The sequence below is a fragment of the Seriola aureovittata genome, chromosome 5 (assembly GCF_021018895.1).
Source record: "Seriola aureovittata isolate HTS-2021-v1 ecotype China chromosome 5, ASM2101889v1, whole genome shotgun sequence".
Classification (NCBI taxonomy): Eukaryota; Metazoa; Chordata; class Actinopteri; order Carangiformes; family Carangidae; genus Seriola; species Seriola aureovittata.
Window position 1 is genome coordinate 7,807,014 of NC_079368.1, and position 22,483 is coordinate 7,829,496.

Sequence of the window (22,483 nt, forward strand, 5' to 3'; positions counted from 1 at the left end):
ATGGAAAGGTAAAGTAAACATGATGAAGAATAGGAAAAACAAATTGGAAAGGGGAAAAGTTGGAAGGAAATGGAAGGAGATGAAAAATGGGTTGGAGAGGGAGGGAGAGGAAAAAAGGAAAGGTAGAGAAGTAAATAAGGGAAGATAAGAGAAACAGAAAGCAGAAGGTGGAAGAAGATTGATGGAAGGTAAAATAATGGAGAGGTGAACAGATAAAAAAGATGGAAAGGAATCAGCCATGGAGGACAGGAAGGATGGAGATGTAAAAAAAGAGGAGGAGAAAGGCAGGAAGGGTGGATGGGAGATGGAGGGATGTGAAGAAGTCAAAGGGAGGAAGAAAAAGGAGAGGGAGGGTGGAAAGAGAAGTGGGTAAGAAAAGATAACAACAACAGAAAGGAGAACAAGAGATACATGAAGCGGGAAGACACAGGAAGGAGGGTGAAGGAAGTTGAAGGAGAGGGAGATTGAACATGAGGAGGAAGAAGAGGAAAGACAGGAAGAAAGGATGGAGGGATAAAGGAAGCAAAATGGAACAATGGAAAGATTGTGAGGTAAATCTGCCACATGGATGAAGATGAAAGAGAGGAAGGGGGGATGAATAAAAGAGAACAGATAAAAATGGAAGCGAGAGAGCCCGTCATTTACCAGCAGAGGAAAGACAAGGATGGAGAGAGAGAGAAAAGATGAGGGACAGAAGGGAGAGTAAACGTCACTACCTCTTTCATTCAATTAGGAAGGTCGGAGATGTAAGTGAAAGAAGATGAGAAACAGGGATTGTGGAGGAAGATGGAGGGAAGGTGAAGTACTGGGGAGGTGGATAGATAAAAGAAGGAAAATGAAGATGATAGGAATCAGCCATGAAGGACAGAAAGGGTGGAAATGTAAAAAAGACAGAAAGAAAAGGAAGGAAGGGTTGATGGGAGATGAGAACAAGTCAAAGTGAGGAACACAAAGGAGAGGGAGCGAGGAAAGGGAAGTGGGATAGAAAGGATAACAACAACAGAAAGGAGAACAAGAGATACATGAAGCGGGAAGACACAGGAAGGAGGGTGAAGGAAGTTGAAGGAGAGGAAGATTGAACATGAGAAGCAAGAAGAGGAAAGACAGGAAGAAAGGATGGAGAGATAAAGGAAGCAAAATGGAACAATGGAAAGATTGTGAGGTAAATCACTGAATCTGCCACATGAAACAAGATGAAAGAGAGGAAGGGTGGATGATAAAGGAAGAAGATAAAGGAGAGGAGGCATCTAAAGGAGAGAGAGAGAGGTACAAGAAAGAGGAAGACTAGGACATGTGGGGATGTAGAGGAAAAAACATGAAATACAGGGAAGGTGGAGGGAGAAGGAGGAAAGATGAATTACTGGAGAGGTGAATAGATAAAAGAAAGAAAATGAGGATGGATAGTATTCAGCCACAAAAGACAGAGAGAGTGGAAATGAAGAGAAAGGAAGGAAGGGTGGAGGGGAGATAGATGAAGGTGAAGAAATCAACAGGAGGAAGAGAAAGGAGAGGAAGGGAGAGGAAAGATAGGGAAGGTAGAGAAGGAAGTAAGGAAGTAAGTGAAGATGAGGAACAGAAGGAAAAGTAAAAGGCAACTCCTTTCCCCTTTGGTCAGGAAGGGTGAAGAGATAAAGGAAGGAGGTTGAAAGAGATGAAAGGTGGAGGGGAGAAGAAGGAAAATGAAGGGAGGAAGAGTCAGTGGGAGAGAGAAGGGGAAGGAGAAGGATAGTAAGGGTGTTGAGGAAAAGGAAACATGATTAAGAATATTGAGTGGAGAAGGAAAGGAAGGGTATATAAGAGATGAAATGTAGGTGGGAGAGGAAAGATGGGAAATGTAGAAACATAAATAAGGCAAGATAAGAGATAAAATAAAGAGAGATACAGGAAGGAAAGTGAAGGAAAGTGAAGGATGATGAAGGAGAGGAATGGTGGACTTCAGATGGAAGAACGGAAAGTTGTGAGGTCAATCACTGAATCAACCAGAAGATGAAAGAAGATGAAAGAGAGAGGAACGGTGGATAAAACATGGACGGGAGACAGGCCCTCATTTCCCAGGAAAGGAAAGACAAGTATGGAGATAGATAGAAAAGAAAGATGAGGGACAGAAGGGAAAATAGCTGTAACTCTTTCATTCGATCAGGAAGGGTGAAGAGGTAAAAGAAAGGAGGTTGAAAGATGAAAGGTGGAGGGGAGCGAAAGTAAAATAAAGGAGAGGAAGAGTCAGTTGGAAAGAGCGAGAGAACGAGAGGAAGGGAGTTGAGGAAAAGCAAGCAGGATTAAGAATATTGATGAAGAAGGAAAGGAAGGAAGATAGAGGGAAAGGAAGAGTAGATAAGAAAGGGAGGGTTATGAAAGACAGAAAAGGAAGAAAGGTCAAGGGACCTGAGTTCACCAGCAGCCTGGTTGGCGTCATAAATTGTGCAGAGAAGAACCAGGGATACTAAAAGCAGATGTGGAGGTGAAGTTGAGGGAAAAGAGTGAGAAGGACGACAGGTAAAACAAGGCAGATAAAAAAAGGAAGAGTAAAGGGGAGAGATGAAAAAAGGAAACAGAGACAGTGTTGGATGGGTAAATGAAATAATGTATAGAAGAAGAAGAAAGATTCAGAGGTAACGAGAGGAGGGTACAGGTAAAAGGGAGGATAGGAAAGGTGGAGAAATGATAGGAATGAATAGAGGGATGCAAAGAAACCAAAGGGAGGAAGATAATGAGAGGGAGGGTGAACGGGGAAGTTTGTAAGAAGGGCTAAGACAACAGAAAGGTAAATTAAACATGAATGAGTGAAGGGGAGATATGAAAAAGAAGCAGAGACAGTGAAAGAAATATTGTATAGAAGAAGGAAGATGGAGAGGTAAAGGAAGGAGGATGAATAACTGGGAAGAAGGACGAAGAAGGAGGGAAGGTGAAGTACTGGAGAGGTGAATAGTTGAAAGAAAGAAAATGAAGATCAGCGATGAAGGACAGAAAGGGTGGAGAGGTAAAAAAAAAAAAGAAGTAAGAGAAAGCAAAGAATGGTAGATGGGAGATAGAGGGCAGAAATGAAAAGTAGGTGGGAGAGGAAAGTAAGGAAAGGTAGAGAAGAAAAGGTAGGAAGAAAGGATGGAGATATAAAAGATGCATGATAGAAGAATGGAAAGGTTGTGAGGTAAATCACTGAATCTGCCACATGAAACAAGATGAAAGAGAGGAAGGGTGGATGAGTGGGTAGAAGATAAAGGAGAGGAGGAGCGAAAAGGAAAGAGGAGAGAGCGAGGTACAAGAAAGAGGAAGACTAGGAAAGGTGGAGATGTAAAGGAAAGAAGATGAAAAACAGCAAAGGTGGAGGAAGATGGAGGGAAGGTGACATACTGGAGAGGTGGATAGATAAAAGAAAGAAAAACTAAGATGGATAGGAATCAGCCATAAAGGATTGAAATGGTGGAAATGTAAAAAGGACAGGTAGAGAAAGGAAGGAAGGGTTGATGGGAGATAGAGGAATGAGAATAAGTCAAAGTGAGGAACACAAAGGAGAGGGAGAGAGGAAAGGGAAGTGGGATAGAAAGGATAAGAATAACAGAAAGGTGAAGATGTAAAGGCAAAAAGTTGGAAGGAAAGGGAAGGAGATGAAAAATAGGTGGGAGAAGAAAGAGGAAAGGTAAAGAAAGGAAGATAAGAAATACAGAAGAGCATAAAGTTAAAGGAAGGAGGATGAAGGAGAATGAAGGAGAGGAAGAGTCAGTGGGAGAGAGAAAGAGAACGAGAGGAAGGGAGTTGTTGAAAAGGAAACAGGATTAAGAATACAGAGTGGAGAGGGAAAGGAAGGAAGATAGAGGGAGAAGAAAGGAAGGATAAGAAATAGAGGGTTATGAAAGACAGAAGAGGAAGAAAGGTAAAAAGAATCAACAGCTTCTGCAGCGACCTGACCAAACCAGCAGCCTTATGGGCGTCATATACAGTTAAGAGAAGAACCAGTGACACAAGTGTAGAGGTGAAGTTGAGGGGAAAAGAGTGAAAAGGAGAACAGGTAAAACAAGGAAGATAAAAAAGGATGAGTAAAGGGGAGATATGAAAAAAGAGGCAGAGACAGTTTTGGATGGGTAAAATTAGTAATGTATTAAAGATGAAGAACGGTGGAGAGGTAAAGGAAGGAGGACAATGGAAGAAGAATGAAAGGAAGGGTGGGCTTGAGAAGGAAGAACAGGAAACACAGGAAGAAAGGATGGAGGGATAAAGGAAGCAAGATGGAAGAACGGAGATGTTGTGAGGTAAATCACTGAATCTGTCACATGAAAGAAGATGAAAGAGAGGAAGGGTGGATGATAAAGGAAGAAGATAAAGGAGAGGAAGAGTGAAAAGGAGAGAGGTGAAAAAGGAGATGGTGGAGGATTAAATGAAAGCGGATAAACAGAGATGGGAGAGAGCCACTTATTTAAGAGGACAGGAAAGTCAAAGATGGAGAGAAGGGGAAAAGAAAGATGAGGCTAAAATGAAAAGGAAGGCTAGGAAAGGTGGAGATGTAAAGGAAAGAAGATGAGAAATAGGGGAGGTGGAGAAAGATGGAGGGAAGGTGAAATACTGGAGAAGTCAAAAGTCAAAAGAAAGAAAATGAAGAAGACAGGAATCAGTCATGAAGGACAGAAATGGAGATGTAAAAAAAAAAGTAAGAGAAAGTGAAAAAAGTAGATGGGAGATGGAGGGAGAAGAAAGGAAGGAAAGGGAGAAAAGTGGAAAGATATAGGAAGCAGGATGAAGGAAGAAGAAAGAGAGGAAGGGTGGATGATAAAGGAAGAAGATAAAAGAGAGGAAGAGTCAAAAGGAGAGAAGAGAGAGAGGTACAAGAAAGAGGAAGGCTAGGAAATGTGTGGATGTAGAGGAAAGAAGATGAAATACGGGGAAGGTGGAGGAAGAAGGAGGAAAGATGAAGTACTGGCGAGGTGAATAGATAAAAAAGAAAATGACTATGGATAGGAATCAGCGACAAAAGACAGAAAGAGTGGAAACGTAAAAAAAAAACAAGGAAGAGAAAGGGAGGAAGGATGGATTTGAGATAGAGGAAGGTGAAGAGGTGAACAGGAGGAAGACAAAGGAGAGGGAGGGTGGACTTGAGAAGGAAGAAGAGGAAAGACGGAGAAGAAGAGTCGGAGAAAGAAGGAGGAAAAGCAAGGTACTGGAGAAGTGAGAGGTTAAAGGAAGGAAAAAGAAGACAGATAGGAATCAGCCATGAAGGACATTGGGCATGGAGATGTAAAAGAAACAGGAAGGGCAGAACAGGGAGACTGAGCAGTGTTATACTCAGGTAATTAGAGCACACCCACCAGTCTCCCTTCTTAAACAAGTGAACCCCCACCTCAGTCTGCCAGTCCACAGGCCCTCTCCCTGACCTACATGCATTTAGGTCAGCAAGGACAGCCCAACAATACCCTGAGCCTTCAGCATCTCAAGGCGAATCTCATCCATACCTGACGCCTTGTCTCTGGCGAGCTCTTTGACTACCTTGGCAACCTCTGCCAGAGATATGAGCCAGAGATATGACTTCCACCGAGTGTTCAAACTCCTCAGAGGACATGTCGGCCAGTTAGGACCGGACTGGGTTAAGAGTAACCTTTAACAGACGTTACGCTGTTTTGGCAGAGGTCATGCTGGAACATGCAAAAGCCGCAAAGTCGGCAGTTCAATTTCAGATAGTGACCCGGCCAGTGATGTAAAGAACTTGGATCACAGTGAAGTTCTGTGTGACTGTGGTGCATCATACCAAAGCATCTCATTGAATGAACAGCTTCTACATGACTTAACCAGCAGCCTTGTGGGCATTATAATATGTCAACACGTAGTACGGTTGGCAGAATACTTCGGCCATTAACATGTACAGTATGTACGCATTTAAAATATGTCCACACATTTACAGATCTATGCATGCATTTGCACTTGGAGATTTTTTTCACATATTAACAAATCTGATTTTGCACACATGGATTCTGAATACACATTTGGAAAGAAAGGAAGCGAGGTGAGAGAGGATGGGTGATTAGGTGAAAAGAATAGATGAGTAAAGGAAAGAGAGAAAAGTTTAAGGTGTAAGTAAAGGAGATGTAAAAGTGAGGTTAGAGAGGTCATATGAGGAAGACAAAGGAGAGGAAGGGCCAATGGTTGAAGGAGAGATGAAGGAATAGATTCTTTCCTACTTTGCTGTTGGAGCCAGTCAAACCGTTGCCTTTTCTGGGGCCAGCCACCTCTTAAGCGAACAGAAGGGCCTGGATGTGTATGCATGTCCATTTGCGCAGCTGATCCATATGGATGTGGCTTACATTCTGGGCAGCATCACCGCACTCCCTGCACTCTCCTATGAATGCCAAGAGGACAGAAATGTACATGAAGTGTTTAAAAGAAAATGCAATCACTCAGATGGACTCAATGCACTTCAGCCTTTTACATCTGCTGTCAAACAAAACTGTTGCTGAATTCACAAAGACTCTGGCTTCAAGTGTATCACTGGAAGTCAGAGAAATTTAGTCATAAAAGTAAAAGTAATTATGCTGACAGAACAGTGCCTATTATCACATATTATTGGATTATTATTACTAATGCATTATGTAACATAAAGTAAGTCATACTTTGTTGCAGGTTTGTTGGTGGTTAAATGTATGTAAATTACAGTACAGTTTTTGTACAGTACATACAGAAAATAATATCTATCTTCATACAAGCGAATAGAAATTGAAGATTTGTCAAATGAGAAACTCTTACCTTGCTTCTTCTTCAGTGTCAGCTCTCCACACGCCAGCTGGACAAAGAAACACGTGACAGGAGCTGAATATAATAAATTTCCACTCAATATACGTGTTTCTCCGTCCAGAGTCTGCAGTAAAATGAGTCTTCTGTGTCGCAGCAGTTCTAGAATGAATACATCATAATGAATCAAATGAGCTCATTATAATATTTTGGAACCTTGTCATTCTCTGTGGAACTACACACACACACACACACGCACGCACGCACACACACACACACGCACACACACACACACACACACACACACACACTGCCCTAACCGTAACAATCATAAATAAATGCCTGACCTTCACAAAAGGCAAAGGTCCAGTAATTGTACTGTTTTTCTCATTTTACAGTTTTCTCTGCTGTTGGGGTTAAAAAAGAACCAATAACCTGTCTTTTTTTTTGTTTCCAACGTGTATATATAGTAACAAAAAAAAAAACAATGTACAGTAAATTACTCTTAAGTTAAAAGACCAAACTAATGCTGTCACACTAAAGAACCCATGAACTCAAATGCACAAAAATACCGATTACTATCAGTTATACTAACAAAACCATGTGTTATAATATCCTGAATTAAAAACTTAAGTTCTGACCTCTGCAATTCATCATTTTGTACTCACACAGCTCATGTTGATACCAATGTTTTCACCTTATGAGTCTGTGTGTGTCATCATCCTGAAGACACCTACTGTAACAGGAACTACCTCAGAGGTGGTTTTGAATATTTTGGAGGTGGTTTTTGAATTATTTGTCTCTGGACAGATTTTATCATCACATTAGAGTCGCAGCTGTGTAAGATACACTCAGAAAACTTAACCCATCACTCTGCGGTCTCCAGTTTTTGTCTGCATACATCATCACCTGAAGCCACTGTGTTGTGTTTATCTTTGAAATTTCTGACACTTTAGAATTCCTGGCCAAACTGAACCAAAAACAAATCAGGTTTTCTATTCTGCAGCAATGACAATGAAAGGGATTTTTGATGGCAATGTGCACATTTTCTTGCTCTGTGAAAACACTGCTTGCACAAATCTGCCATGTTCCGCTGTGTACCATCAGAAATTATGAAACTACTGGGGCATAAAATCATGACAGTGAGGTGATTCTGTATTTGAGGAAATACATCTACGTTTTACGGCACAGAGAAATTTAGAGGAGAGAACCATTAGTAGAATAAAAGTGTACGTGGCTTGTATTTCTGATTTGCAATGACCACAACAACTGTATTATGCAAAGATAATTATTTATTGTAGAATCAAGCAGTCATTATTTTTTATATGTTCTGTGTCCATTTTCCCTGTCAGTGGCACTGCCCTGAAAGAGAAGAGAGGAAGATAAAATATGTGAGAATAAATTCAAACTTTATCTGACCCATGAGGTTAAACCTCTGGCAGTCTTCACAGTATTGAAAGATGCATAAACAGAAAAACCAAACACAGGTTGACAAATGAGCAAAACTTACAAGGAATCCTTTCATTCTATAAATTCTGGCAAAAGGTGATTCCTCTGCACAACCCAACATGCGACAGGGTGTCTCCACATGTGGAGCCCCCTCAACTATCTGTTGAAGAGAAAACATCACAATGAATATGTATAAGAGAGAAGAGGAACATCCACTGTTTAAAGAGCCATGAGAATGATAAATGCTTACATTGGCCAGTGTGTCTGAAAGACTATCCAGTTCCCTCTTCCCTCCTGGGCTCAGTCCATATGACCAGTGCTGACAGCGGTGCTGTGGCAGTAACATCCCCACAAGCAGCAGCCACAGTGACAAGGTTTTCATTCCCATTCTGAGGAAAAAGAAACAAAAAAAACATTATTTTGCACAGATATACATGCCAGTAATTTTCTTTAGTTTAACCCCAGAATCTGTTGGTTTTCAACCCATCATTGATTTATTTACCTTCTGTGCAGAAAGCAGGCAGCGTCTCTGATTTGTTGATATGCAGTCCTTTGTAAATGCTCCTGCAAACTATTTCTCAAGCTTTATATAAGCCTGTGATGCTTCCATTTCTCTTAACCCAACACTTCACTACAGGGGGGGTCACAAAGTGGGATTAAGCTACACTTACTGGCCACCCGCAGAGCTGTTTAAAAGCTTACACTTGGGACATGCTTTGGCCACAAACTATCAACCATTTTTAGCTATTTCCAGTGATTTTCTGCTGCTTTTATGATTTATTTTGAACATACAAAAACACTCACACATTCATTTCCAACTGAAACACATGAGTGAGAAGACTTCTTGTTCTTCATTGTAGTTTATTTATAACAGTCATTTATGGAAATATATATTTCCACGGTCGAGTGCAATAATCACAGATAGGGAGACCGACACCACTCCCTCTCTCAAACACAAACCAATCTTTGCCGCATATTGCATTCAGTGAGATGTATTAAAATAAATAACCATAGCTCTTCAATTGATTTTCACGCTCAAGGTGAAATACACAATATGATTGCCTTCATCATTCATTCTCACAGGCTGGGTACCTACTATTGAACTGAGTGAATAGTATTGCATCGGAGCAGCTTTGAGCTACAGCTAGAGAAACTTCACCAGTCAAAGACGAGTATAGCTCTTCACACATGCAAACGGACGCTGTCCAGTCAGAACTGAAGTGAGACCCTGGACAAAACAGCTGACGACACCTGCCCACTCTAATAGTGATTTTTTTTGGGAAAGATTTGGAAGCGCTGGATTTGATTTACATAAGATTACAAGCACCAACATTTTTGGTGTAAAGGTATAACATGTTACAAGTTAACATATACTTGTGCAAATAACTTCAAAGCATGATTAAGTGATATACATTGATACATGAATCATGTTTCCAGGTAAACCCACTTTGACAATATGAACACATAAAAATGGCTCTCGTTAAAGCACGACAAGCTGGACCATTTCCTCATAATGGTAAGAATAATGAATGGCATACATAAACATTACAATAAGTAGTGTCACAGTCAAATGCATGCAACTGTGGATCACTCACACACTGGATAAAAAAAAAAGAAAAAGAAAAAGAGGTAGATTCACAGAGCGCAAAACAAGGAAAGTGTTTTCAACATCACAATATTTAAAAGTAGTAAAGGAGAAACCTCACAGCTGTAAATCATGTATTGCATACTCAAGCTGTGTTTATAACTAGCCTGCCACTTAGTTTTACGGTGCTCTAACATCACTTTTAGTCTTTAAGACTGTGCTATTGTATGGCTTTGGCTTGCATTGCTTCCTTTAGAATATGTTGAACCCAGCAAAATTAAGTTACATACTTAAAAAAGGAATATATAATGACACAGTTATTGGTAAGTGACCCCTTCGATTTCTGCTACAGCAGCATTCAGTGAAGTTCAGTGCTCTGAACTTGACCGCACACAAATAATCTGATTTTGACTCCCATTAACATAACATGTCAGTATAGTCACTGGATTGCATCCAGACACATCTACATACAGAAGGAATATGACTTTGTTTTGGTGATATATGCAGCTGAACATTTAAAAACATCCTACCATACAAACATACATGATCAACCCTGGATAAATTCTAGTGCAAGATATTTAAAGCTAACATAATATTGGTGGAATGCCAGGGATGTGCATACAACTACCTGTAGTGCAGACAGGTAAAGAGAGATTGATAGTACGGTAGTATGGCAGAGGCTGACTGGAGGAAAAGAGCATTAAAGAAGCCTTCTGTGGCCCATACTGGACTGACTTAGAGGTGTGTGCTGAGTTATCTGACACTCTGTGACATGTGCAGAGGGGTCAGCATCTCTTCAAAAATGGCTCCTTTTACATTGGACCCTCTCAGGTTGGCTTCTTGTAGATCACAGCCGGACAGGTCACAGTTCTGCAAAAAAAAGGCAAGAGGGACAAAACAGTAAAACAGGAGAAGTAAATGGGTTTGGTAAAATACCTGCAATCTAAGAGAAGAACTCTATTGTACAATTAATGTTATACAGATGCAGGTTGAAAACATTCACATTCTACTGGTAATTTCATTCCAGACAAAGTGCTATGTAGGGCTCCAATCAATGATTATTGATTATAGAATGGACCATCATCTTAGTGTATGAACTATTAATGTGAAAACAGTGAAAAAAGATTTAATGAAATCTGATATATTAATTGATGACTATCACAAACACTTAACGTTAAAAAAAAGTTAATCCTCTACATGAACACAAGGCGAAGTGCACCCAAAAACTTGCTCATCTTACAATCCAACCAAATCAAACTGAACTCTCTGCCAAGGAACACTTTTATTTACTTTCAAAAGTAAGTCTCAGACTTAAATCAATCGAAGGCGGAACCATTAAATTGCAATAAAGATAAAAAAGACTGCATTCATTGTATCCACTGTATTAGCTGCATATCCATCTACAGGAGGGTTAAACCTTGTATTACGATTAAATCCAGGGATCCTGCTGCTGAACTATCAGAGATAAAGCTATTTTGGCAAAAGGTCTGGGATTTGCCACAAATATATAGTATATTAAAAAATGATTTATGAAAACATTTATCAGATCGGAACCATGTCATCCTTTCCGGCCCTAAAAGGTTGCTATCAACTGAGTCAACATGAGCATTTTTTTTTATAGTTAATCCCCTCTGATAGCCTAAACTCACCTCCAGATCAGTCCCTGCTAAAGTGGCCCCCCGAAGGTTACAGTTCTTCAGCTTTGCATTTTTCAGAGTGGCCACACGCAGGTTTATACCCGTCATTTGGCTTCCTTCCATGTCAACTCCTTTCAGGTTAGCACCTGCTTACAAAAAACATTTGGTTAAAATGTGACTGTGAATGTGGGATGAGGTCTTCTTTAATCAAAAATTGTGGCACATTACCTTCCAGGTTTGCCTTCAGTCCAGACGGATCTTCAAAATTGCATCCTTTGAGAGAAGCTCCCTCAGCATTGGAACAGAGCATCTTCACTCCTTGTAAGTTAGCACCCTTCAAGACACAAACCAAAACATCAAATGAAGTCATGCTTTATTGCTTATGGGAAAAAAGTCACACCCTACAGGAAATTCATTACATTGCCAGACTGCTGGTAGATCCACACTTAAAAATACTGCTTGCTATGTTTACACCTGGTGCCTACACTGCTACGGAGTTTTTGATGCCCTTAAGGACAAACAGTGTGCTTGTCATTTTTTCATTGTGGTGACTGTAAGAGCAGGTCTGTAACATTGGCAAACATGTTTAAGAACAGAATGGCCCTTCCTCCTCACAACTGTTGGGGCAGCAGGTGTGAGGTGGCTGCAAACCAGGTCCACTGCTCACCAGCACGAAGGCCAACAATTAAAAATAACACAAAAATGTTCACTTCCCCACAGTGGAAAAACTTTTTGACTACATTCTGCACTTAGTTTCTGTCGCCTGATATTGCATGTGCACATGAATCATTTAGTGTTGACAAGAGAGTTTTCAGACTTACATCCAGGTTGGCTCCAGAAAGATCAGCCCGCTCCAGATTGGAACAGCACAGGTTGGCTTGTGTCAGATTGCAGCGGCTCAGATTAGCCATTTTAAAATTTATGTAACGCAGATCAAGTCGGGACAGATCAGCACCACTGAAATTAAGTCCCTAAAAGCAGTAAAAGTGATAGTGTCAAATCTTAACTTGATTTGGTGACATGACGAGCAAAATGAAAACACTTTCATTAAGTTGTACCTGACAGCGGAGCTCTGACTTGGTGGGTGTTGCCAGAAGAAAACGAACAAACTCCTTGCGGGAAATGGGAGAGTGGTCCTCAGGTGGCTGTGCGTTCTGTGTAGAAAGTAACCATCTGGTAAGTAACGATGCATTCAAGTGAGGGATCACATTACTAAATGTAAGATGTTTGTCTTCTACACTTCCTGTTACCTTGATTGCTACTTCCAGCTGTTCAGCAAGCTGCTCAATTCCAAAGAACCGAGCCTCTTCGAGGACACCTGAAAGACATTTAGGATAATGCTTCCAATCTGTGCTTACTTTCTAAATCAGGATATTGTTGTAGGTTTTTTATGTAATGAAACTCTTCACAGCGATTCAGGTAGACTTCATCATTTAGGATTTGTCAAAAGTTTACCTCGTATATTTATGCCTTCATTTATAATGAGCTGACCATGTCTCAAGTAGTTGAGAATAGGCTCAAAGTATTCAGGGCTGCGGTCGATCAGGTAAGCACCATGTTTGTCCTGCTTGTTCCCCCACACATCTGGAGCAAGCAGAGGTTGACAAAAACCCATTCAATTACATGGCTCACATAAAAAAAGAAATGCTTGTTGACTCGCAAGTCCGCTCTGTAGCCATAATTTACCTTTCTCTCGAAACATGTGAGCAAGCATACTCTCTGGCTCCTTGCTGACTAAGGTGCTCCTGAACACAAAAACACAGTCAGCAAAGAAGGCAATGAAACTTAAAATCTTTTGTGATGTGTGTATAACTAGTGAACACAGCATACCTGGTGGTGGTGAAGAGACGCCCACCAATATTAAGGGTCAGCCAATCAGTATGTGCTCCATGCGGATCAGATCTAAGCTTGGCTTCATTTTGAGGATCTGTGGTATAAAGAAGAAGAGGAAAGTGTTGCTAAAGCCATGTGCATACTTTGACTGACAGCGGATGAGACTCCTTCAGCCAACAAGACGACACTCACCGATGAATGGATCTCCTTCTGACACATACAGCACGTCGTCATCTCTGTTAGACGCACAAATAAACACAATGAGCTGACTCGTCCATTATGTTTTAGCATCATATTTATTATTGGCGTGTGAGCTTACCTTATAAGGGCAATGTCATCTATAAGACCACCCTTTCCATTGTATAAACTAGAGGCTTTGATTCCTAACTTATTGCTTGCTACGGATAGTAAGTCGGACAAGGTCCCGTACACTGCTACAACCTAAAAAGAAAAACAATTATTTTAGCTCAGAGGGTTGTCAGGGATTGAAGTCTGAAACAAAATGGGTCACTCCTGTCTAATACAAGATTAATGAGTCGCAGTTAGCGGTGAGCTAACAGTTACGTTTAAATTACATATGGAAAGAAAGTAATAAAGGAAAAAGTAAGCCAAGACTCCATATGACTTCTCTTGATAATATGAAGTAGTTACAATGTACAATTGACTAGTTACCTATAATAATGAAACACGTATGCTCAGTGGAAAAAGCCAGTCATTCTGCGGCCCAAGCTCTCAGACTAAACAGCCTGAGTTATTACCCACCTTGCCATTTTTAGATGTCCCGTTAATGAATAACGTAACTCTTCTCATTCTTTATGCACTTTGGTTATAAGTACTTTGTTATAATAAAAAAAAAGTAGCTTCAGTCAGCTACTTGTTTGCCGAATCAACCTGGCTAGCTAGCTGCATCAGACAACAACACGAGACAAAAGATGCCTTCACAAGCTATCACGAAAAATTGGATTCTGATATTTTCATTTTAAACGAAGCTGAGAGGCAGACATTTTAAATCCATAGTCATACCTGAACTTGTGGATATTATTTAGTTTTGATATTATATTTATTTTTCTGTGAATTATATGCATGCATTTTATTCATGCCAATGTAGGGAATCAAAGAAAACGGAAAATATGTCTCATATCGGTCATTAATAATAAAAATTGTGTATACGTTTTTTATGATGCATAAATTCATGGAATGAACAGTTGCATCAATGCAGTGGTTCATCTTTCATAATCATCATGCCGCCAAAGCACAAAGTTTTGTGCCATCGCTTTTTTTTCTATACACAAATCTAGAACGACCGACAGTACCTGAAGGGTGCCTTCTAACCACAGCTCTGTGATTGGTCGGATTGTTCACACGCACGCAAGCGTCGCTGTATTCATGCGTCAGGTTGTCTGTTGCAACGAAAAGTTGCAGTTATTGTTTTGTTTGACAAACAGCAATGGGATAATGTGTCTGAATTCTTATATTTTTGTTACTTATTTAAACATTCAATGGCTTCTTTATTTTTTGGCTCGTGTGTTTGGAAGCTAGCTAGTTGTCGTAGGAGCCGTTAAACAGCATGATGCTATTTATAATTATTCGTACCAGTAGTAAAACTAGGAGTGTTCAGCTTCAGGTTTGAATCATTCTGGATCTATTCTTATCCTGTTTGTGCCGATTGACACCATGGCGTCTGACAAACAGCACTGCTCGTGCTGCTCCCATCAGGTCTCCTCTCCCAGTGTTTACCAGACGCTGAATGAAATGGATTTTGAACGAGGTTTGCATTCATGTGTCAGGTGACTGAGTTAAACAGTGGTACTGATAAGAGTTATACCATATACAAGATATTTGTATTCTCTTTTACTTAAGGTGTTCTCCAATTTCAAACTGATGCATATTTCATTTTTCATTAAATGACTTGGGCTAACAGTTATTTTCATTCCTGATTTGACTGGTGTGTCAGTGAAGTACAGTGGTGTACTGTTTGTCTTTGCTCTATGCAGGTATCTGGTCTGCTGCGGTGGATGGGAACTTGGAGAGGGTTAAGTCCTTGGTCCAGAAGGGCACAGACCCTAACCTGAGAGACTCATCTGGATACACAGCTCTGGTGAGTTTGTTGGGAAGATGTTTTGGCTAGAAGTGCTGTAGTGTCCACTGTTCTCATGTTTATATAAATTGCTGCTTCATTTCTGGTGTGTTTTGTCTCAGCATTATGCAAGTCGCAGTGGTCATCTTGCTGTTTGCAAGTTTCTTCTTGAGAACGGTGCCTGTGCATCTCCCCAGACACCAGGCGGTGCCACACCACTGCATCGGTCAGCTTACTGTGGTCACCTGGATGTGGTTAGGCTCCTTGTACACCACAGGGCAGATCCCATGCTCTGTGATGACGATGGTGCATCCCCTTTACATAAGGTACAGAGTTGCCAGCAGTAACACAATAAAACCTTTCCAGAAAGATAGTTTGATGATTATTTAACAGGTGCCTGCATTTGTTACTCTGTTGAATGCTGGTTCAGGCTGCAGAACGGGGTCATGAAGAGGTGTGTCAGCTGCTTCTTGAGCAGTGTCCAGCACTCTGCAGCCAGATGAACAAGAGGCTGCAGCTACCGTACCAGCTGGCGCAGCAGGGAGATCTGCAGGAGCTCTTAAAACCACCTGGGTGACTACAGACACACTGCATCTGGAGCATGCTGGGTTGCGAAGATCAGACAAATGACAACATGACCTCAAAACATATGAGGTGAGGTCCACTTACGTCGGCATCGTGTCGACATGGATTCACTACTCTTGGCTACTTTTTCCTCAATTGAACATCAGCCAAAAAAGCGACTGAGTGACTGAGTGGTCAACACGACATTACATTTTCTAGCTTTAAACAATAAACATCATCCTGTTTTTGATTTCTAGTTCATTGCTTTTCTAATAATGTAATTATGCATTCTGAGATCTAGAAACCTGTAAAACCTGCCACATAACACCAGCTTCCACTGTCTGCTACAGCTGCACTCTTACCAGGTATTTGTCAAAAATAAAATATAAAAATTCTGTTTAATTAACCAATTATGGCTGCCATTTCTGGATTCTGCTAATCATTGACCATGACCGTTAAGAAAAACAAATACATCAGCCTTTGTGTTTTCCTGAGTAAGTTATAACTGAGGTTTTCAGTTGGGGTTTAAGAGCTGATAAGTGATGAGGAAACAGGAGGATGTGACTGATCAGTGGAAAAAAATGAAGTGAATACTTGCACCTCACCATCTGATGTGGTGTTAATGGCTGAATCTTCAGATTGTGATTCTGTGTAGGGACACTGAACTTTAATGTGCATTAGTTGATATGATTTCACGTGGGAATTAGCCTGCCATACAGATTTTTAGAAGTTCAATACAGGAACAGGAACAACAGTCATGTTATGAGTACTGAAATTTCTCTTTGAAATTACTGCTAATTACTTCTGGTGGGTGGTGTGATTTTAAAGGTTGATTTTAAAACTGAATTTGCACAGTGCACTTCAAACACCAGCATTTGCCCTCACTGCAGCAGTAATGATATGCTTTGAACATGTGCCATGTTTGACACAGAAGTGTGTGTTATAACTGGAGGTTAGCATCTCCCTAATATTAGGCTTATTTGTTTAACTTTGTCTGGCAAATTTATATGACCTCATCCTCCCTGGGCTTTTTTCTTTAATCTCTCGCAGCAGGGGGAGCTATTGTCTTACAAGCAGCATGTTTTTTTTTCAGTACACTGTGAATTAGCTGGCATCCTACACACAGTGACCTCATTCGATCCTCTCAGCTCACTGCTGGAAAACTCAACAGAGTGACTGTTAGAAAGAGAGAAAAGCATCACTCTAATAATGCGTCATGGATGGACACCACAGTTCAGCCAAGTTATGTATGTAACACCGTACTGGGTTATTTACTGTGTATTAAGGAAATTACCAATCAGTCAAACCGCAACAGAATTTTTTTTCTTAAATGCTTAAAATTTCAGGTAATTATGATACATTGACCTGTTGCTAGTAACATGTCTCAGCTGTTTCTACTATACTAATTTTATGTCTCTGTCTCTGTATTTTAGCAAAGACTTGCGGCCTGCTGCTTCCAGTGTAAAGCATTTGCACTTTTCTGCACTGGGAGCAGATGCTGACAGTTGATAGTGTGTGTTTTTGTTGAGGTAATGACCTGAAACCACACAACTGTCCACCTCTGGCTCCTGTTCTGTAATACCTTTGGTTTTGATGCCTCTTTGTGTATCATTGTGACCTATAATGGAAGATTAAGCTAAATTAAATAATAGTTTCACCATCACATGTTTAATAGGTCTATTAAAAGAAAACTTGTGCTGGAACATTTTTTTAAAGTTTTTTTTAAAGGATTATCAGTTCTTAGCTTTTGTCTTGCTGCTCTCACTGAGATGCTTCGTCTTTTCTTAGGTTATCAAAAGGAGAACCATTACTGAATGCTTTTTTAACTGGTATTTATATGCAAAGGGAACAAAGGATGGAACCCCGGGGGTGAATAAAGGATGTTGATATTTCCATATCTCTTGAAACAGATGGAAATACTTTCAACTATTGTCTCACTTACTTACTTATTCATAGCATGTTCAATAAGTAACACATGCACATATGAGGCAGATACATTTTCCCCTCAGCCTTCCACAGATGTGCAGAGGAAATACTGCACTTCTTCTGCGCTCCCGCGGTCCGCACAAATACAAACCCACGACAGAAACCTCTTGCTGCAGTCTTGAGGAACTTTCATTGGGTCCGCTGGTGGGTGGTGTTTCCAAACTACCTTCAAACCACATCCAGCACTGTGACTGGAGGGGTGCCAGGCCACATCTGGAGCTCATTGCAGCTGACGCCACACAGCACAAGGAGATGGGGTGTCGGGGGTTGGGGGGGGGTGGGTGGGTGGGAATGGGGTATTTTAGCTCAGAGAACTGAGCCAAGAGAGCTGTTTACGCTCACTGACAAGTTCCTCTTTCCACACAGCTGAGGAGCTGTTGCCAGGATCACCCGACTTGAGTGCCACATGTCAGTAAGAGCAGTGTTTGGCTCAGCCTTTTTTATTCACCAGTCACTGAGCAGATTGGTTAGAAGATATCCCTGTTTGTTATCTAAAGGGCTCAACAAACAAAAGCACATTATGCTATTTGAATCAAACCAGTAATTTTGACCGGCACACAGACTATCACACCCGCCCACAGCACCCTCCGATTGTTCCCCTGCCAGGTTCTATGTAACATAATCAAAGGTGATGTCTTAGATTTGCTAGCAGTGAGCGAGGTAATGAAAACCCTCTGTGTCACTCGGTAAAACCTGGAGGAATGTTAAAGGGCCTCATTCGTTTTTGATAATTTTTCATGAGCTGGTTTGAATTTGAGAGCTGCTTTGCCCCTTTATGTGGAAACAATCAGAAACGTGCCTCTGCTGGGTGAATATGAGCAGCTATGTCAGAAAAAAAAAAACATTTTCCACCCCTTTTATTTAAAAGATACTTTCACGCAACCGTGCTACTTCACTCGGTTTTGTCTGTACAAATGTGGTAATGAGTAACATCTAGAAAGATATAGCGTCATTTTTATGTCTGACTTTTGTGAGCTTTCATGTAATGCGAGGACTTGAAGAGGACTCCACAAGACGAGGAATTTGGATTACAGCTCTGTTTAGTGAGATTTATTTGGAAAGCAATGAAACTTCCTGGCCCTGGAACCCACTTCCACCATAATGAGCCAGAGTTAAACCAGCACTGGATGTTATTTTCTTCAGAAATAGAAGGTGGTCTGTATGCCATGCTTGTGTGGAGGATTTGTAGTCAGTGCTCAGGACTTTATTTTAAACAGCACTTCAGCCAGAGAGTGGACAATAAGAACAACTTGTCCTCTATGTATATTTCTCCATTTTAAGAATTTTGTTTAAGATGTAAAATTAGTTGTTTTTGTGGCTACAAAAAAAGGCGTAGTTCAACATTTAAAAATACGTAAGTCACCATTGTATTTGGTTGTGCCAAATGTCAATTCCTCCATTTAGGTGAAATCTGGGTTCTTGTTTTCATGGGTACAAGGGTCATCTGGTCCTTATCTTTCCTGTGTCCACCTGTACAAAACTAATGCTCTCTGGCCTCCCAGCTGCCCCGGCAGAGCCGGACCTGTCAGAGTTATCCAAAAGTAATCAGGTAAATGGCTGGCAGATGGGCATACATTAAAAAGTGCAGTACCAGACTCTGTCATGGAGGACCGCCCCACACCGTCTCATCTGGTTTGGGGAAGAAGGAGTGTGGGTGTTGGGTGAGGGGGCGTGTGTAATCAAATCTACAGGAGCTGCTCCTCAGAGATGCTGCATAATCCAATTTAGGTCCACTCCCACTTCAAAGCAGCATGTTGTCTGCTGGTTGAAGTGATGTTGCAGATCTTACAGACCCACTTTCCAGGTCATCAGGTGATGAGAGCCATGAGTCCAGAGGGCTGCTGCTCAGCTCTCCCCGGTCATCAGCACTGCAACTGTGGAAGGAAAATATTGTCAGGTGATGCAGCAACACACGTAGGAGCATGTGATACAAGTTTTTTTGTAGGTGTAATCAACACACTTGTTAGTTTTAGATTTAGGTTTAGATTCAACCAAATTGTAGATGGATATGGAAGTCATGTGAATTTGGGTTTCCTGTGGCCACACTTGGACAAAAATGCACATCTGGAAAATGTCAAGATGTCCCTACCTGCGACCATAATCATGAAAAAATTTTTCCAATGAATTAGTGCTCAGTAAACATTCAGTGAGTTTTGTACTACTGTGGGTACGTTTGAGGGGGGAAATTTATTTTCCCAGATGATTTTTTTTTTAGACCCTGTGGTGGATGGTTAAGTTTCTTTTTATTGATTATGGAGATGTAATCTTCTCAAAAGCATGGCCAGACAAACAACCCATAAGCTGTACCATATGAGTCAGAGGACAATTAATGAAGCTTTGGGATCATACATCTAGGTCCCATCAAACCAGGAAGTTGTTAGAAATCAGCTTATCATGTATCATCTGCCAAATCTGCAAAGCAACTCTGCAAATCTACTGTATAAACCTACTGTTTGCCTCTTGTTCAGTGCATTTGAGCTTTTTGAGCAATTGCTCACATGCACATATTGTCCAACCTATTGAGTTTTAATCTGCATATTTTCCACTTATTTACCTGTGTAGTTTATGGTGATGAGAGAATTTGTTAAGTTAATACTGACTGTGGTTCAAAAGGACGGAGATCTGAAGACTTCTTACAGCAGCACTTGGATAAAATACCATTTAGTGTTTAAATTTGCTGATGTGAGTTCATGGTCAATGGCTGTCCATCATATTTTTATGTCTTTCATCTGTACTGTGCTTTCCTAGTTTTTTAAACGTTTACATTATAGTGTATATGTCACACATAAGTTTTCATCTTGTTTTGTCACTATAGAATGATGTGAAATCTGAATGTGGGTGTTGAATATTGACGCCAGGGACAGCCAGCATCATCAATACGTAACTTAATGTTGAGGTGAGTGCTCAGGATTACTGTGTGAAGCACATTAGTGGGAAGGACAAACTGAGGAAACTCTTAAAATAGTAGTATTTGCCTTTTATCCCATTTTATACTACTTCAGTACATTGTAATGCTAGTAATAGTAATCGAATATATTAATATGTAATAGTATGACGCAAGGGCTAGTAGTTAACACATTTTGCTGATAACACTGTACATTTACATGAGTAGCATTTCAAATGCAGAATTTGTAATGAAGTATTTCCAATGATGAAGTTAAAGGAAAGGATCAAGAAAAATAGGGAAAAAAAGGCTCTTCAAAGTCTTCAAATGCTGTAACATAAGGACAGGTAAAAAAAAAATTTAGGTTTCAAAACTTCACTAATGTGGTCAGACAAAATATTTTATAGGCAACTGGATATTGGGAGATTAGAGATGTACATCTAAAATCTTTGATATATCAGGTTTAATCATGCACTGTTAGTATTGGAGCATAAGAAGCTGACTTAACACAAAGACAAGATCCTGCAAGTTCTTATGTGAATCACATCTGATAAATCGAATTCCACACTGAAATTAGATATCAAGGAGAACATGACTGGAACGCAATAGAAAAAATAAAACTGCACTTTGGGTAATCACTCACACCTAAAACAATGGAGCTGGCACCTCATTTATTAAGAGCTCTCTACAATACTGAACAAGATATTCACAACAGCAGTGACAATACTCCCATTCAGTGTGAATGTCCAGGGAACGCAACACCGGGCTGCACGTGTAATTGAACAAGATGGTTACGCTGATGAACTAAGACTCATAGAGGCTCGCCGTCCCTCTGTCAGTAGGTGCCCAGCACACACTAGCCCATTCATATGCGCATTCCTGTCTCTCCACTCGCAGCCCAGCAGGTTCCTCTCTGCCACTCAGGACAGGGGCTGACGCACACAAAGGGTCTTCAATCTGCCTAAGACAACAGCCAGCATAAAGGCCCGGAAAGCCACAACAGCGTTATGTCAAAGAGTAGGCTGGGGGCGGTGAGCAGAGCTTGGGGGGCCCTGCGTAGTACAGGGGCACTGCTGATGGATGGATGAGGGCTGGGCTCAGGCGACGTAGTGGAAGGCCTGTCTGAGGTTTTTGTGCATAAAGGAGGATATTTGTACTCGCCCAGTAACAATGGAATGCAAACACGAAAAGCGAGGACAATAAAACACCACTTTGGGGTGATGAAGAAGCTGCTAGGGAAATCATCATGCAAAGCGTCCCTGGGGCAGATATTGTTCACTCTGAGGATTGCATGACTCTGAGTTGGTTCTCATGCTGATGTGTGGCTTAGCCTGCCTTCAGTTTGCTTTTGCATAAGGTATTCCTGGTTTTAACAGTGTCCGGCACATTTCCTTACGCTGAAAGGAAGTGAGGCGCGATCAGAAATGCCCCACCTCATCTTAGAACAGTCTGTGTGCAGGCTGAGCTTTTGTCAGCAGCAACTAAGCAAAGGTTCAACTGACTTTAAAGACCACACAGATATCATCATCTCAGATAATGTAGATGACTGATTTACATTATTTGACCCTAGTAGACAACCTGTGAATATTTTTTGTGCTTCTTTACTGGTGAAAAATAACTGCACTGTGTAATTATTGATAAAAATCATAAACTTTGTGCCTTTATTTTATAGCCTTTTAGCTAAGCCCTCTCAGTAAGCCTATCTATACAATTCTTCAGTTACCAAGGTATGTACAGATCACAGGGGCAGGTTAATGATT

The 22,483-nt window shown here is 40.8% G+C and overlaps 3 protein-coding genes across 5 annotated transcripts; 1 reads left to right on the forward strand and 2 right to left on the reverse strand.

Moving 5' to 3' along the window:
* Nucleotides 1-7,982: 7,982 nt before the first annotated feature.
* On the reverse strand, nt 7,983-8,639 carry LOC130170225 (progonadoliberin-1-like). The gene is made up of 3 exons (XM_056377422.1): nt 8,408-8,639; nt 8,219-8,317; nt 7,983-8,070 (listed from the first exon to the last, which is right to left on the reverse strand). Exons 1-3 carry the CDS (start codon nt 8,543-8,545, stop codon nt 8,023-8,025), a joined length of 285 nt encoding a protein of 94 aa, XP_056233397.1. The 5' UTR covers nt 8,546-8,639; the 3' UTR covers nt 7,983-8,022.
* A 359-nt stretch (nt 8,640-8,998) lies between these two features.
* kctd9a (potassium channel tetramerization domain containing 9a) lies at nt 8,999-14,138 on the reverse strand. The gene is made up of 12 exons (XM_056377421.1): nt 13,975-14,138; nt 13,532-13,653; nt 13,405-13,448; nt 13,210-13,306; nt 13,066-13,124; nt 12,835-12,963; nt 12,630-12,697; nt 12,438-12,533; nt 12,201-12,350; nt 11,608-11,713; nt 11,392-11,525; nt 8,999-10,612 (listed from the first exon to the last, which is right to left on the reverse strand). The coding sequence occupies exons 1-12, from the start codon at nt 14,020-14,022 to the stop codon at nt 10,496-10,498; spliced, it is 1,170 nt and encodes a 389-aa protein (XP_056233396.1). The 5' UTR covers nt 14,023-14,138; the 3' UTR covers nt 8,999-10,495.
* Nucleotides 14,139-14,591: 453 nt separating this feature from the next.
* On the forward strand, nt 14,592-17,516 carry ankrd39 (ankyrin repeat domain 39). 3 transcript variants are annotated; one of them, XM_056375317.1, is made up of 4 exons: nt 14,592-14,999; nt 15,207-15,310; nt 15,412-15,615; nt 15,720-17,516. In XM_056375317.1, the coding sequence occupies exons 1-4, from the start codon at nt 14,960-14,962 to the stop codon at nt 15,864-15,866; spliced, it is 495 nt and encodes a 164-aa protein (XP_056231292.1). In that variant the 5' UTR covers nt 14,592-14,959; the 3' UTR covers nt 15,867-17,516. The 3 variants fall into 3 exon arrangements, with proteins under 3 accessions (XP_056231292.1, XP_056231291.1, XP_056231293.1); XM_056375316.1 differs by having other exon boundaries at nt 14,592-14,980; XM_056375318.1 differs by having other exon boundaries at nt 14,592-14,980; nt 15,487-15,615.
* The last annotated feature ends 4,967 nt before the right edge of the window (nt 17,517-22,483 follow it).